At 33.3% G+C, this 16619-nt stretch overlaps 2 protein-coding genes across 2 annotated transcripts; one reads left to right on the top strand and one right to left on the bottom strand.

Moving 5' to 3' along the window:
• Positions 535-2598, bottom strand: LOC105174109 (probable DNA double-strand break repair Rad50 ATPase). Its single transcript, XM_011096102.2, has 4 exons — positions 2087-2598; positions 1227-1337; positions 1026-1106; positions 535-929 (listed from the first exon to the last, which is right to left on the bottom strand). Exons 1-4 carry the CDS (start codon positions 2330-2332, stop codon positions 849-851), a joined length of 519 nt encoding a protein of 172 aa, XP_011094404.1. The 5' UTR covers positions 2333-2598; the 3' UTR covers positions 535-848.
• LOC105174108 (growth-regulating factor 3) lies at positions 13963-16583 on the top strand. The gene is made up of 4 exons (XM_011096101.2): positions 13963-14321; positions 14453-14668; positions 14909-15257; positions 16081-16583. The coding sequence occupies exons 1-4, from the start codon at positions 14102-14104 to the stop codon at positions 16487-16489; spliced, it is 1194 nt and encodes a 397-aa protein (XP_011094403.1). The 5' UTR covers positions 13963-14101; the 3' UTR covers positions 16490-16583.

The raw sequence follows: 16619 nt of genomic DNA, 5'->3' as shown, positions 1-16619 counted from the left end.
GCCTTCAGTTCGGACCACCGAATCGTTGTCATACACTGTTCAGGACTAACGTTGTCAACTTTTTGATGTGGGTTAAAATTCTTGCAAGATGTTTGATGAATTATAGGCTGTTCTCTTTAGGGTTTTGATTCTTAATCGTCTGCGGCAGAATGCTGCTATAGATCTGTTAAAGAAATCAAACCTGTTATACAGATCCAAATGCAACCATAATTCTTCCTGCCAGGTCTGTAGATGCTACTCTGCTTTCTCATTTCTGTAACAAAACCCAGACAAGAATATCCCAAAAGTCTACAAATTTGAGCCCGTGCAGACCAAATTCTTTTGTATTTTCCAACCGTCCCAAGAAATACTTTGCTTGTAGAATGCCCCAAACATAACTCAACTACTTTTCAACTGATCTAAAGGAGAAAAGTATGAACAGTTGATTTCACTCATAATGTTGCACTCCACTGATCAGACAGTCATGTGTTAAAGCAAACAGTGTAAGAACAGAACTTTGGATACCAATTGAAAACAAAAAGGTACCCTTTCAAGGAATCCAAGGCCAAACCTTCCTTGCAATGCACTACTTACATAATTCCAGAATAGGAAACTGAAACATGTAGTAAAAAATACAAAGAGAAACTTACAAGAATACATAGTTTGAGACATGTTTTAGTTACAAACCTGTTTTAAGGAGAGAATTTCCCCTTCCTAAAATTAGAAACTCCTTACCATCAAAAGCTAATCCATCAAACAAGATAACCGTAGAATACAACCAAACCCGAAAACACCAACGTTATATAAATAACAACGCATTTCTTAAATACATCACACAATCCTAATTAGACGTCAACAATGATACAACATCAGGCAGATCGTATCGTTTCTATGTTCTTGCTCAGCTCCTCCAACTTCTTCAGCCTCAACCTCTCGCTCTCGCTCACCAGCTGCATATTACCACCAATTCAAACAATCACAATGAGCACCGGGCGTTCACATAAGTTCAATATGAAAGCTGAACGATTTTCAATTCGATTACTCACCTCCATCAATCTAGTGATGAGTTGTACTTTTTCCTTGTTCTTTTCATTGAAAGCTTCAAGGGCTTCTTTGTATTCTCTCTCCTGTGATAACAGATAAAAAAAATCCGCAGAATGCGCATAAATATCTTGTGGGAATTAAGCAAAAGTGTCTGAATTTTGATTTGTTAATGGAACTAAATTATGGATAACCGTTGTGATCACCTTCTTCTGGCAAGTCTGCCCCAGTGGTTTTAACTCTTTGTTAACTGCATCGATTTTCTTGCGAACGAGAGAGACTTCTTTCTTCATGGGATCCGCAAGGGCTTCTAGTTCCTGATAATTCATCCACATTAGGTCAAAGGAAGCAAGTTCAAAAAACTTTAACTTCAGGTGCATAATCTTGATTGCTATCTATCAATCTATCTATATGTATATATATATATATATATGAACTTCCTTAATAATTTACCATGTGATACTTACATGTATATGAAAAGTAAGCTGTAATTTAAACAGGAACATAGATAAAGCATCATTAATTTCAGCTAATTAATCAATTATACGGCCTAATTAGAGGTGAAGCTTTTCTTTTGGGGTGAATCTACTGGCTAGGTGTATGCATATGCTACAAGAAAAACTGAAACCAGAAATTGGCTGCTTATTTCAAGTAGTTTTATCAGTCTCCAGGGTGAAATCTGAACATTCATCTTTCTTGCCCTTCAGAAATTATATAAAACACTGGGCGGGTGTGAATTATTTTTTTCTTTTAAAACGAAAACTACAAAAGAGACAAAATCCCGACAAAATTAAGGCATAAATTTATCCAAATTTGACCCTCTTAACGTTTACTAACAGTAAAAGAACCAGCTTTTGCCCTAAAAGACACAAATCCATGAAAATTAGGGGGAAAATTTTAAGAGAAATTAGTTTCCCCTTCTCTCCAGCAAAACCCATGAGAGATTAACAACATAAACAGCAAAAACAAGCACAAGGAACAATCTTTTTACCATGCATAAAGCAAATAAAAAAAACTCAAGATTTTTGTTCCAGACTTTGTTGAAAGCAGGAAAAGAAAAGAGTACCTCACGGATGGTGGCCAAACGCTTGGTTTCTTCTTCAATCCGGCCGAGCTGAGCCTGAACTTTCTCCTTAACTTCCATCTTCTTCTTCTCAATCTCTTCCTCCTTAGCCCTGAAGGTAGAGAGAGCAGACTTTGACATCTCCTCGTCCTCTTTCGACAAAGTCCCGTTGAAACTCAAACTGCCAGAAATCTGACCGGATTGCATCAGAGACTGTTGGTTTTCCAGCGTCCTTTGAGTCTGCATCATTGCTCTTCAAATTTCTTGCACAGAAAACCCTTCTTCTTTCTTGATTTCTTCTCTTTATTATCTCTTCCGCTACCCCTTTCTCTCTCTCTCTCGGGGAGGGTTCTTTCTTCTTTTTCTTTTACTTTTGCTTTTGGAATGATGATAATGAGAGGGAAGGGGCTCCCCTTTCTCTCCTGTTTGCAGGTGCTTATGAACAAGGCTGGCTGAGTGGCCTCTACGTTTAAAGTTATCCGGCCAGCTTAGCTTATGGCTTTCTTTATGACCCACTATCGTAAAAATCAATGAACTAAAATTTCTTTAATCATAATCTCACACACACACTGTGTGTGTGTAATGGTTAATTTTTCCAATTATTATTACACTCATAAGTGACAAAAACAAAAAAAGCATATATACGAAATGACCCAACTACCAACCACTTACAAAACATGGACTGCACATTTCATCTTTACTCCACCAAATATGTCATGCCAAATTCAAAACTTTGTCTCCTAACCTCACTCCTCATCCATTACAATACAAAACCCTCCATTCCTATCGGTTGATATTTCCTTGAAAACCCTCTTGGTTGACCTTCTAGGTCGATCGCATACAAAAAATTTAAGTAGCTTCAGAACAAAAATTATAAAATTCATATGAAATTTAAGCAGGCAATTCATAATACAACAGAAAATCGATCAAGTTGTAAGTCATACCATTTCTTTCCAACCCTTTTTAATTAAAAATTCCAATTCCAAGAAAATACTCTTGTTCACATAAAATGTTTACATTGTAAATGGAATGTCCAACAGTAGTATTTATATGTGAGTTTTGGCAGTTGAGGCTTTCTTTGGTAGCAGAAGAAGAATTCTTAATGTGTGAGCCAGAGATTTTATTACAAAAGTGACTTGTCTTTAGTTGTAATTCTTGATTTCCATGGCGTGTATTTTGGGAGGGGGGTTGCACATGAACCATGACCCTGTCTTTGTAAGATAGTTATTTTCTTATACATACTTGCTGGTAGCACATACCCTACTTACAACTAACTTTTCTACTTCTTCCACATGTAGAGGCTGACAACCCCACATAAATTACAGCCCCAAAAGTTAGAAATATGGTCAGATGAGATTATTATTTACTAAATTAAACAACTTACATCATATTACATTAATTATTACTCATACCTGTAATTTGGTCGCCCAGTAGCTCAGGTCAGTTCAATTTTAAATTTTTTTTTTATCATCAAGAATTAGTATTACATTACGGACCAACGAAACCTAACTTCAATCGGTCATATACTAATTATTGATAATTAAAATTTATAACATAATTATTACTGAATCACTGAAAAAGCAATTTGATCGGATTAGATGTAAAGCATTTAAAATTTGAAAATAATTATATATTTTATGTGTGTATAGATAGAATATTAATATAATTAATTTATAATAATTAAGAATAGGTATGTAAAAATGGAGCAAAACATTTCGTAACGCAATCTTTTTGCCCGGTTGAAAGTTGGACAGCTTGACATGTGCACTCGATGCTCTGTCCTTACTTTGATCATAAAGCTTTTTGCTGAATCTTTTGCACTCATCTCATACTAAATCCCCAATTATTAGCTTAATTTCGGCTTTGTCCACTCCCACACTCTTTCTCCCTCCACAATTATTATTAATATCTTTATAAATTTACCCAAAATTAAATACAGAATACAATATCTTACTTTATTTCACAAATACTTAATCACATTTTTTTAATCTATTTTAGGGGGAAAAAAGGTAAGTAATAAAATCTAAGTTTCTAATTTATCACAATATGTTTACAATTAAAATATATGATATAATTATAATCGATCGACTCAAAAAAAATTATATAAAAATGCGGTGTATTATTATTTTTATTTACATCCAGTTTGGTTTGGAGTGGGAAGAAAGGGTTGCCTGACTCACCTACACTTTTCTTTTATAAAAAAATGAAATAATAAAATAATACTAATATTAAAAAAAAAATGAAAAGGCTCGTAGGCAGAAAGCAGCGTGGAAGATCTGAGCGCAGCAGTAGTGGCTTAACGAACTTTTTAATTAAAAAATTAATTTAAGACAAGGGCTTTACAATTTGGACATCAAAGCAAGAATCTCCTTTTAAATATGTATATACACGATTTTAAATAAAATCATGTACGATTATTTTTGTATTTTCTTTAATTGTAAAATTGTATTAAATAATACCATTAATTATTTGGTATGATTGGTCAATTTCTACTTTATTTATTCTAAAATAATATAATCACAAAGTTAATGGGCCTCTCGCTTTTTTTATTTTTATTTTTTTTTTTTGCCTTCTTTGTGGGGGACCATCTTATCACTTGACCCTGTCAAGATTCAAAAACTGTAGGCCAATATTTACCTCAATAAATTTGTACTGTTTCTTTCTTTTGTTTTTTGTTTTTTTAAATGAGAGAGAGAGAAAATTGGAACTTGATGGGTGATTTTTTTAATTGGTGATTATATAATTATATTAATATTTTAATAAATTAAACAGTATATAAATTTGATCAATTTATTAATATAACAAAAAATAATTAAATATATTAAGTTGGGTAGTGAATTGGTAACTTTCAAATGAGACGGTCAGGCATTGGGATTGCTTCCTGCCTCACTATGTGTAATTAAAGGGACAATTCATGTACATAAACAGTGTACTTCACAAGAGAATATTAACATGAATCCCCTACATATGATATGGCTGTAATCTGTATTTGTATCTGAAAATTCAATTATTTGGTTGTCTCTGTGCATTCTTATAATTTTTTTTTATTAATGTTTTTGATTGAATTCAATATACTTTTATTATAATTAGTTATCGTCGTTGGCAATTCCTGCGAGTATATAAAAAGAATTTTGATGTAAAATGATAAGAAAAAACAAATTTATGAAAAGAAATAATTATAATAAATGTGGAGAAGTAAGCTGAGAGATAAATGTGGAGTACGTAGTGGGTAGTTAAGAGAAAAAAATATATAATTGTGAGATTATTAATTGAAATTATTAATCTGACCAAAATTTTTTAAAAAAAAATAAATGAAATAAAGAGTAAATTGAGCATTCAAAAATTAGTACAATAAAAAAAAATTATAACAGTATAGATTTTGGCAAGGGTTTCATTATATTTTTTGGTAGATCAATTTCTGAGTTTTTTTTTTTATCAGTTTTCCCTATTTATGTGCTCGTTTTGCCTGTGATTGAGTAAATTAAATTTGCATTTCAAGTGCGAATTTTATTTCTTATTTAGCCACCTTTTAAATTATCACTCTTCGATTAAATTTCAATAAAAATCATGTTTTATAAATAGTACTATATAATTATTATTTTTATCTAACTACCCATAAAAAAAATAATTTCTTCATTAACCTTAAAAATGAAATTAATGAATTTATATAATTAATTATTAAAATATACAAATGTCATAATCATTTCTTATAAAAACTAATTGCACAGCATGAATGATATCATAATTATTCACTTGTTAATGAATCACACAATCATCAAATCAAACTGGACCTATATGCATAAACACCTTTAGAAATTAAAAGGAAAGAACAAACTATAATTACGAATGAAGTTATTGGCAAGACAAATGATTTACGTCGATGAGGCCTAGCTCAATATGCAAAGTTAAAACTTCATGACTTGAAATTGTGGATTCGAATTCCACCAATATATGAAATATTATTCTATTTTATTAGTAAGTATAGTTTACTTTAATAATAGAAATAATTTGATATTAATTAATAGTATATAATTATTATTGTTTTTTTATAGTAATCAAATATTAATATTTGATATTAATAATTGTAATCTCCTAAATAATAGAGACACAAGTAATTTAGGTTAGTATTGGTGAAGAGGGTGATATATAAGATAGGAGAAAACGTACAGTGACATAATTGATCCTTTTCCGGCTTAGAAACTTTAAGACGGGTCCATTGCATTACATAATGTGGTGGGTTGATCGATTCATAGATTGTGTCATTTCGCGTGCTAATTTAATTAGTCAAATCGTTTATATGTGGCCTATTCCATATGTCTTATTATTTTCACTATTTACTAACTTTTTATAATAATTAGTAGATGATGGCGCACACTGAATACATGTATATATTATCAAATATTTTAACCTGTAAATATTGTAATAATAAAAATTATTATTTAGGGATCTCTATTTTAATTAAAAATATACATAGGATTGTTGTTCTTGAGACATAAATGTGGAGGGTCTAGTCTACTGAGTTGTATTTTATGGTTGTAAGAGATCATTTCCATTTTTTTACCAAACAGAAATTGGGGAGGTGGGGGAATCAAACTTTTAGTACACATAATTACATAACAACAAAATTTAAGTTGACCAAATAATTTGATATATATTCCCTATTTTAGATGGAGTCATTCTTACTCTACACTCAACAACAATTATATATATACACACATTCACATTGTATTTCATCTACATGCATTTGGAACTATCCAGAAGATTGCGACTGCTAGATAATTAGAATAAGCAAAGCCCAGGTCAAAAGATTCAGCCGTTTCCGACAATTATGATTCTTCCAAGAAAACCATATAGGATAAAGAGACACACACAACCAAATTCCATCTGCATTCTTTTGTTTGACTGTTACATCATCCATTTAATCAATACATTAATATGACTGTTAATATATTATAATAATTTGTATAAAATAAAATAAATATGCACATATCATGTGGAATTCAAATTCACAATCTTCGTCTTATTTATGGGATGCTAACTTTTATTTCAATTATTAAATTAAGACATTATTGATAAATTTGTGATTGTACTGTAGTACCAAAATATATATTAACAACCGAATCCATGATGTAAGTTGATCCTTGTAACCACGCAATCGCTACTCATACTGCTATATGATGGGATATGATGTCATTCTCATACGCAGTTGAGCTGCCAATATCTTTTATGCTAATTATTATCTTGAGAATTGCGTTTTATTTTTTTAATCATTACTTAGGGTTTATAATAAAATTTAGTCAAATTATTTGTCATTCAATTTAGAATCCAATTGGTCTGAAATTGATTTATTAATCTAATAAACCAAATTTACATTTAACTTTTCGTTTGATAAGTTGAAATTAAGTTGATTTGATTCTATTAATTAATTAAAAACATAAAATTATTTGAAGTTCAACTCGTATTTGATTCGATCAAATTTTTATTGCGCTCGACTTCAATTATTAATCAAATAAAATTAATTATAATAGTTTAGATTCGATAACAATTCAAATAAACTTGAATAATAATACTCTCACTTGGATTCAATTTATTTACTGGGGCGGGCCCAGTAATATATCATGTTATTCACCACATGGCCCATATCACGACATGTTATACGAAAGGCTAACCGGCGTTTGGGGAGTTCTTGAGGCTATTTCTATGGACTATGGAGGTCCATTCTTTCTAGAGCCCATTAAGCAATTCCACGTCAATCAGCACTAGGCCTAGCCAGGGAAGTTGTACGACTCTTGGGCTGGCACGGAGAGCACGAAGCGGCACCTCTGATATCTGCTATACCTCAGACATTTTTTGAAGGACTGTTAGGGGTGAATTCTGTAATTCTTGAAAAAGTAAATATAGTTTGTGTAAAAAATTAATAAATATGAGGATGTAAATGTAATTATTCTTAATAAAAATAAAAACAAAACCAAATGATCAATATAAAAAAAAAAATTGACTCCATATCGTTTGACTGTCCCATTGTAAATTTTCATACCTACAAAATTTGATATTGGATTCAACCTTATTAAGTTTCTCATAAATATTAATTATAAATATAGAAAAGAAAAAAAAATCTAAAATAAAATCGCACTAAAAAAATAATAGTTTAACAAAAGTAAGGGAAAAATAATAAATATCTAACAATACATAAATACGAAAACATGAATTATAACATCAGCGTTTGCATTGTGATTATCCGGACAAGTGAATCAATCATCGTTGATTTTTACAGAAATGTTTTGATCTACGGCAGCCACGTAAACTGGTTCGTCCACTCAGGGGAATTCGAAAATTGCCAACAATAAAAGCACGACATTAAATTCGCAACCAAAATGCTGGCTCACATGTCCCCGCATGTGTGTGAGAGAGAGTGGAACAAAACCCACATACATACATAAAACAGTAGTTTTTTCCTCTTTAGTGTCAGAAATTTTCAGGGAGAGTGTCAGAGGTCTGGTCACGTGGGACCCTCGTGACCTTTTGTCTTTTCCCCCCCTGTTTTACCCTTTTTTTTCTTTTTCCTCTATTAAAAATAATAATAAATATTAGAAAAGAAAAATTGGTAGCACGCCGGCACGCCATCTCCTACGTCAAATACGTCACGTGTCTTCACGTGATTTATTTCTTCGATGCTTCATCCCCCATATACTTGTGCAGTACAGGATCCCAGCCCCTTAATTTGACGACCTCCACTCTACCTAATTTACCTGTGTCTCATCAAAAATAATAATTGTAGTATTATTACTAAAATAAATTATAATAAAAAAAATTAAAATTACCATGATTTATATATATATATATATTATTTAAAAAATTATAAATACTTCTCTAAATTTATTAATAATCTAACAAGTACCTCCTCATGATAACTTATATATTGTAAGGATGTATTTGTTAGAAAATATTAATTTTATAAAATATTTATAATTTTTTAAATATTAATAAAGTATTTAAATGTGTTGAATGATGAATCGAATTTATGAATAATAAATAAAGAAGTAAATAAAAAATCCCGCAATTAATTTATTCAAGGACAAAAAGTTTAAAATTGTGCTAATTTTTGCAGCTCTTTTATACCAGAGTGATGGAATATAATGTGTTTAAATCCTGTGGTCCAACAAACTTGTGTGGCCATACAATTGAAAATCGTCTCATTTATTTTCCTATTGAGAAACACATGGAAGAATTCCATATTTTAGACCGTGTAAATTATATTTTATCATTCGAATTATATTTATTTTTATATTTTGATACTTTTTTTTATGTCAACTTATCATCTCAACTTTGAGAAATTTATACTTTACCATATATGATCGGTTTTTACTAATTTTTTTACGGAGAATTATCACATGTTATGCATATGTGAAAAATATCACATCACATAATCCTTAAATATAATATGTGCACTGCATGTGAAGTTTTGTTGCACAAATTTGGTGAAAAAATAGTTATAAATGACAAAGTGCAAAATTTCGTAAAATTAAAATGATAAGCTGACATAAAAAAAGTTTAAATATCAAAATATAAAAATAATTATAATTTGAATGACAAAATATAATTAACCGTCTCAAAAACTCAAACACGTATCTGAAATTGTACTCCTTGTCCCATGTAATTTAATTGCATTTATATGATGAGTATATCAATTAAAATGGATGGTCGGACCCAATCAAATCTAACCGATTGCTTACTTTTGCAAGTATTAATTATTATGAATATCATTGATTTAACATTAATCAGAATTTTGGCATTTGGTTGTCTGATTTATCCATATCAATGAAATATTTTTCATATGCTAGACGAGCGGGCGGGACATTAGAAGAAATTTAACATTTTATTATAATTAATTATTATGATTAAAAATAAATAATTATAATAATAGTTATTAATCACAATTGGCAACAATTGTTGGCCATGATTTTGTAAAACGTGGTAAAAATATTTGTCATGGCTGAAAGTCATGATACAAGTATTTGTTATGACTTATAGTTATAGCAAAAATAGTTTTATGGTGGACAATTAATTTTTTGTATTAATTTTTAACGTGATTAATAATAATTAATTATTACTGTTTTAGCATGATGCTTGCAAAAAACGCACGGGTCTAATGAATGGACTGTTGTTCGAAACTTGGGTGAAAACGTATGCGGATCCTGAAAAGAGGATCTGCAAAAAAGGTGTTAGAAATCCGACGCCTAAGTTTTTGTTATTAGATTTGAGATTGAATATAACCCTAAAGTAAATAAATGTGATTGAAAATGAAAATATGATGAATAATATGTATGAAGAAGTACAAGAACACGTAATAATGTGATTGTAGGGTGATTAGGGGGCGGTTAAAATGTTGAAAATACTCCCTTACTGACTCTTCTTTTTGTTGTAAAGAAAAAAAAAGGCTCATAATTATCTTTTGACATCGTTTACTATTGACAAATTAATGGAGAAAGAGAGCGAAATTCTCTAAAGGATCAAATGGATCTCGTGGACAATTGATTAAACCACTGTTGGGCCGACCGTGTGAAGGTGGTAACGAACACACATTACTTAACCAAGCAGTGTAATTGTGGAGAAGGGCGACATTCTCAAAATAGGATAGGTGCTTCTACGGATCCGTGATTTCGTCATATATCGGTAGGTTCCTTCCAGTTGAGGGGGAGTTATGTTTGCCAGGATTTCTTTGCTGAAGGAGACACCTTGCTCCTCCAAGGGCACTGCCGTGATTTAGTACTGGACGTCTTGGAGGCCTTTTGATAGGCATTCCAGGCGTGCGAACCATTAGGAAAGGATATCCTATTAAGCTTACGAGGGGGTCCCTGACTATTGCGATCGACGCTGCGAGGGTAGGAGGACACCGTTTGACCTTCTTCCTTGGAGACATGACTAATTGAGTTACTACAAGGGCTGCGACTTAATTCGAATTTATTCAAGTATTTAAATCAAATACAGTAACCGTGAGATATTTAATTAAGCATAAGATGTAATAGATTATTGATGGAGGATGTATGTATGTACGTATGTAGAGCCAAAAATGAGTGAACACTGAATAGTCACATCAAGCACAAAACGGTAGTTGGACTTGGTCATATCAACCGAACCCCCTCCTACTGTCGGGACTAGCCCAACTGGCTCGGCTCGCAACTGGGGTTGGGGGCTGGGGTTGGGGTTGGCACTGTCCACCACCCCACCTGCAATCTCTGACACTCACTCAGATGTTTGGATCCTACTCTCCTACCACATTCAATGCTCTCACCTCAATTACCATACTACCCCTCTCACAAGATCTCCTCCCTGACGGACCAACCACAATGCCCCGCACCTCCGCCTCCAACCCAAAACCACTTCTTACACGTTTTTGATAAATTTAGGTCCGTGGAATTACGCTTTTGAATTAACTTAAGTAGCTTCCTGTTTATATTATAATATTTATATATATATTCGTTTTATTTTAATTAATTCTCTTATATATAAATTCTCAGAATGTATGAATTATGCTCTTAATAATGGGAAAAAGTTTGGTCCATGCATGGGGCCGAAATAATCAGCGTATTAAAGCTATGTTGAGATTTTGGGTGATTGGAAAAATGCATTGAAAAAGCAAATTTAAAATTTGAAATATGAAATACGAAGAAACTATATTATTTGAAGTAAGAAAAAATATTTTTTTCTTGACAAAATATCAAAAGATTTGAGCAAGTGTAAGTAAATTATAGAACTCGAAGGACAATTTAAAATTTATTTAAAAAAAATGAAACAATATTTATAATATTTGATCTATTTTCTGTCAGTCAGAATCCGACAAGTTGACTAGTTGATTTTGCGAAAACTCTCCAACATTTAAGTTAATGAATAATACCTAATTCGAGCGGAGTTGAGCATAACCTCTACAAAATATATAAATCTTTAACATGTTTGAACATTTTTTATGCAGGATGAAATACTTAAAAAGTGTTGATTCTACATATCTTTAGTTATTTCACATTGAAAATTTTGACTCTCAATTAAGGTTACATGCCCAAAGATCAACTTAGAAGACAATTCACAGTGCATATGTTGTCAGTTTTATGATTTACATTAAACCCCCCATATGTCCATTCAAGAAGATTGCATGGTATAGTTTGGGACATGTTGACACTTTCAGATCTCCAAAAAAATCTCTTAGGACCTTGGACTATAAAAAACTAGGGTAATGATAACCCTGATATATATATAGTCAAAGCTTCTTTCGTCTCATCTAAACATATATTAACATTTGTTATTGATACAATATATTATAAATTTAGTTTATTTAACACAATATAAAAGCTAATAATGTATATATATATATATATCTGCTAATTGTAGCTTTTAATATAATTAAATAACTAGTATCCTACAATTAGTATTGTAGGTTGAGAGTAATTAGGAGATTTGACCGGCCATAAAGGCAATGGTGGAAACCTCGCGATTATCATTGTCATAACATCATGTCGAAGCTGGTTTAATACCCCAATGCAGATTATCTTATCTCTGAGAATAACACCTAGAGATGTAATTATTTTTCTGTATTATCATAGTAATAATTACACTGTCCACCCAACTTATAAGAATATCTTGGTAACTGTAATTAAATTATACCCCATATGCTCCTAATTACCCCTCCAATTTTCAATACACAAATCCATCCTATCACACCTCCCCCCCCTCCCCCTAAATATATATTCCCTCAGTAAGTAACAAAAATTTCAAATCTACGGAAAATTCTTACCTCCAACTAAGTTTGGTTTAGACCAATTGTTCTATAAAATTATTTGGACAACACACACATATACATATAACTATGAATATTTGCAAATTCAAGAAAATAGGAAAAATCTAGGTACCAAGAATTAGTATTATTGCATTCTTGGCTTAGTGGTCCTTGTTTTCTCGTCCAATGATCCTAACGGGAGATTAAATGAAAATGATGAAATGATGTTGCTGAAACTATATATACTAAATATGGGACAGGCGGACAGCTGCTGCGGCCTGTCCCTGGAAAATTCTTACAGGTCGGAGGGAAACTCGTGTTCATTCAGCAAGCCCAGATAGTTATAGTCGAAACAACTTCATTTTATGGAAATTCTTGTGTGATGAATGAGTGGTGTGGTGCTGATGGAAATCACAGAGACAAGTTCTGGGCTTTGGCTGGAAATGGAATTTAGCATTTGTCAGCTCTTTTATCTGCCTCGATGTGTTTTGACTTGTAGTGCAAATACAGAAAAAAAAGTTTTTAATTTTCGAGGCCACAAACATAACAGAATACTTGTATATTTCTTTTTTTAAAAACATAAAATAAAACTGTATGTGTTGTTTTATTTATTTCTCCCTCGAAACCCTACTTCTAACAGCTGCTTTTTTCCATTGTTGTGTTCCCAAAGCTGCAGAGACAGACAGGCTGCAGGCAGCAGGCAGCAGGCTTACCCCTCACACAGAGTAGTCTCTACGTACCCCACCTCTTCTCTTGGCCTTTACTCTTTCTTATCTTTTTATTTTGTTTATTGGTTTTCTTCTTTCTTACTTTCTCTTGCAACTGTCTTGTCTGACTGTCTTTTTTTCTCTCTCAAGACTGGGTTGCATACTCATTGCCTGAAAATGTTTGAAACAGGAGAGTTGATATAACACTTCCATTTTAAATTCTGGAAAAGTAACAAATGTAGTACGTGCATTACTCACACAAGATTAGGATGGATGCTAGAAACGATTTTAAGGAAATATTATTAAAAACGTCAATTTGTCGGTTATATCAAGGTTGTCAAATTGCACAAGAGTGGTATGTATGTGGTGTGAAAAAGAATAAAGAGATATAAAGTGTAGATACGGAAGTCCATGTAAAAAGACTTTTTACCAATGACTTTCTCTTAACATGCTCTCATCAAACCAAACACAAGTTTTTACCAACCAACCAAAACTAAACCTACAAAATCCTCTCTTTCTCTCTCTGACTGTTTGCTTTTTGCCATGGACTTCAATCTGAAGCAATGGAGAGATGAGTCAGAAGGAGAAGAGCAAGAAACGCCATCTCCAAAGCTACCAAGACTTCTCCTTCACTCTCATCACCCACCTGCTTCTGCTTCTGCTTCTTCTGCACTCCCCTTGTTTGTACCTGAACCCACCACCAACCTGTCAGCATACTCTTCTGATAATCTTTCATCCACAATCTCTGTCACCAAACTTCCCAGTACTTACACTTCTCTCTCTCTCTCTCACACACACACAAACTAGAAATTGTTTTGATGCATTTTTTAGCTTACAAGTTTGATTATTAATGGGGTGTGGTGGTTTTAACTTGGGCACATGGTTTCTGATCAGGGATGGGGAGCTACTTCAGCTTGGCCCAATGGCAGGAGCTTGAACTTCAAGCTTTGATCTTCAGGCATATGATATCTGGCGCTGCTGTTCCTCCTGAACTTCTCCATCTTGTCAAGAAAAGTCTCATCACTTCTTCTCCTTCTTCTTCTTCTTCTTCTTCTCCATATTACCTCTGCAACTCTCTTCATCAGTACTACCCGCATTACCAATCACCTCGTAAGTTAACCCCCCATCTCATCTTTCTCGATTGCATTCCTTCAGCTTATAAGTAAAGAATATGGTTTCTCTTTCCTATCTGCTTTAAGGTTTCATGTTGAAATTCTCGATTCATTTGCTGATCTTAATATACTGTCTTGATTTTTTCCAATTCATGATCTTAATATTTTGGAATTATTCTCGAATTTTTTATCTGTTGTGTATTTTGTGCTTAAAAATGTACGCGTATGGTAAAATCAGTGGTGCAATCGGGGTACTGGGGGAGGGCAGCCATGGATCCTGAGCCAGGGAGATGCCGAAGAACTGATGGGAAGAAATGGCGGTGCTCGAGGGATGTGGTGGCGGGGCAGAAATACTGCGAGCGCCACATGCACCGCGGTCGAAATCGTTCAAGAAAGCCTGTGGAAATCCCCACATCCACCACTACCATCACCACCACCACTTACGGCGGGAATGGTGGCGGAGAAGCACTCAAAACTAACCATTCCGCTACTGAAGGAGTAATGGCTACTGCTGTTGGTGGTGGCGCCCCTCGTTTTAGTCTGTCGGAGCCTTCGCCTTCCAAGGATCTTCTCCACCTCAATCCAAGGTATACTTACATCAATACTATTCTAGCTAATTAATTTCCCTATACTTAGAGCCTTTATTAATTTCAAAATCAAGAAAAATTAGATAAATTGAAGTTTTGGGTCAAGATTGATTTTTGGAATTAGAAGTATAATTTTAGAGTGTATAGTAATATTTCTTAAAATTGAGGATGACCTTTGGAAGTAGGACATCATACACTAGGACAACATTCAAGACCATCCCTGTCTTATACTAACTAAAGGAAAAAGAAAGATTTGAGGAATCATATGCCACATGTTACAATCAAATAATTAACTATTTAGTACTAAAGTTATATACTCAAGGTGATCTTTGTAATTATAGTAACTTTTAAAAACTAACAAAAAATTCTTGTAATTTTCAATGATGAATATGTGGTGTATTAAAATGTTAAAAAATCTGGATGACCCGGCTACTTATTTGATGGGTTTTTCCCAGGGTATGGAAGATAGTTATTATAGGGGAATCCCTGTTTCCCAAAAAGAAGAAAGTAAATAAAGCTTGATATAAAATGATCAAAGTCACAACATTGAAGTTGTTTGATATTCTCAAACAACTTTTTCTTCTTGCTGTTGGATCCTGGGGGTCCTCAAAATGGATTCACTTTGGATCCTTTTACTGTCTCAATGGTGCGGGTAATGACCCACCACTGTTTTCTTGGTAGGACCCTTTTTATGATATTTCTTGATTGTGCTCGCACTTACCCCCAGCCACTTGTTATCTGCCTCATTATGTAAACCAGTTTTTACCATTCAACTTGTTCTTTTCACTGTAACTCAGGCTCCAAAGTGTGATGATTCTTGCAGGACTTTGGACTCCATAGTTGAGACAAAGTCTCCATTTGAAGCTCAAAATGGTGGCCAAGGGGCCGGCGGTCGCACCCTTAGACATTTCTTTGACGATTGGCCTAAATCACTTCACGAGACGGAGAGTGTGTCTGCCACCAACTTGTCCATATCGATGCCTGGAAACCCATCATCAGACTTCTCCTTGAAGCTTGGCACAGGCAATGGGGACGAGTCTAGGGTTGTGAGTGGTGAAAGGGAGAGGCCTCAATTGAATTGGGCAACTGCATGGGAGACTGGTAGGGTGGCTCCGATGGGGGGACCATTAGCTGAGGCATTGAGATCGTCAATGTCCACGTCGTCCCCAACAAGTGTGCTACATCGACTACCAAAAAGTTCTACCTCAGAAGCTAGCTATGTTAGCTCTTAATCAATGTGTTATCATCCACTCTAGACGTAAACTCCTAAACATGTTCCACTGTCTCGTGCCCTTTTTAGTTATTCTGAGTTTCTTGCTTTGTTAATGTCTTTTTCTTTCTCTCCTTGCAATTTCTTTATGT

The sequence above is a fragment of the Sesamum indicum genome, linkage group LG11 (genome assembly GCF_000512975.1).
Source record: "Sesamum indicum cultivar Zhongzhi No. 13 linkage group LG11, S_indicum_v1.0, whole genome shotgun sequence".
In the NCBI taxonomy this organism is placed as follows: domain Eukaryota; kingdom Viridiplantae; phylum Streptophyta; class Magnoliopsida; order Lamiales; family Pedaliaceae; genus Sesamum; species Sesamum indicum.
This window is presented reverse-complemented; position numbering and strand designations above follow the sequence as displayed.

What these genes read in the sequence shown, in the direction of transcription:
- LOC105174109 (XM_011096102.2), bottom strand. Translation starts at nt 2,332, where the DNA reads ATGATGCAGACTCAAAGGACGCTGGAAAACCAACAGTCTCTGATGCAA. An exon ending in GTTTGGCCACCATCCGTGAG is followed by an intron (nt 1,338 to 2,086) that starts GTACTCTTTTCT and finishes ATGAATTATCAG; the next exon opens with GAACTAGAAGCCCTTGCGGA. An exon ending in GGCAGACTTGCCAGAAGAAG is followed by an intron (nt 1,107 to 1,226) that starts GTGATCACAACG and finishes CTGTTATCACAG; the next exon opens with GAGAGAGAATACAAAGAAGC.
- LOC105174108 (XM_011096101.2), top strand. Translation starts at nt 14,102, where the DNA reads ATGGACTTCAATCTGAAGCAATGGAGAGATGAGTCAGAAGGAGAAGAG. An exon ending in CCCGCATTACCAATCACCTC is followed by an intron (nt 14,669 to 14,908) that starts GTAAGTTAACCC and finishes TGGTAAAATCAG; the next exon opens with TGGTGCAATCGGGGTACTGG. An exon ending in CTTCTCCACCTCAATCCAAG is followed by an intron (nt 15,258 to 16,080) that starts GTATACTTACAT and finishes TGATTCTTGCAG; the next exon opens with GACTTTGGACTCCATAGTTG.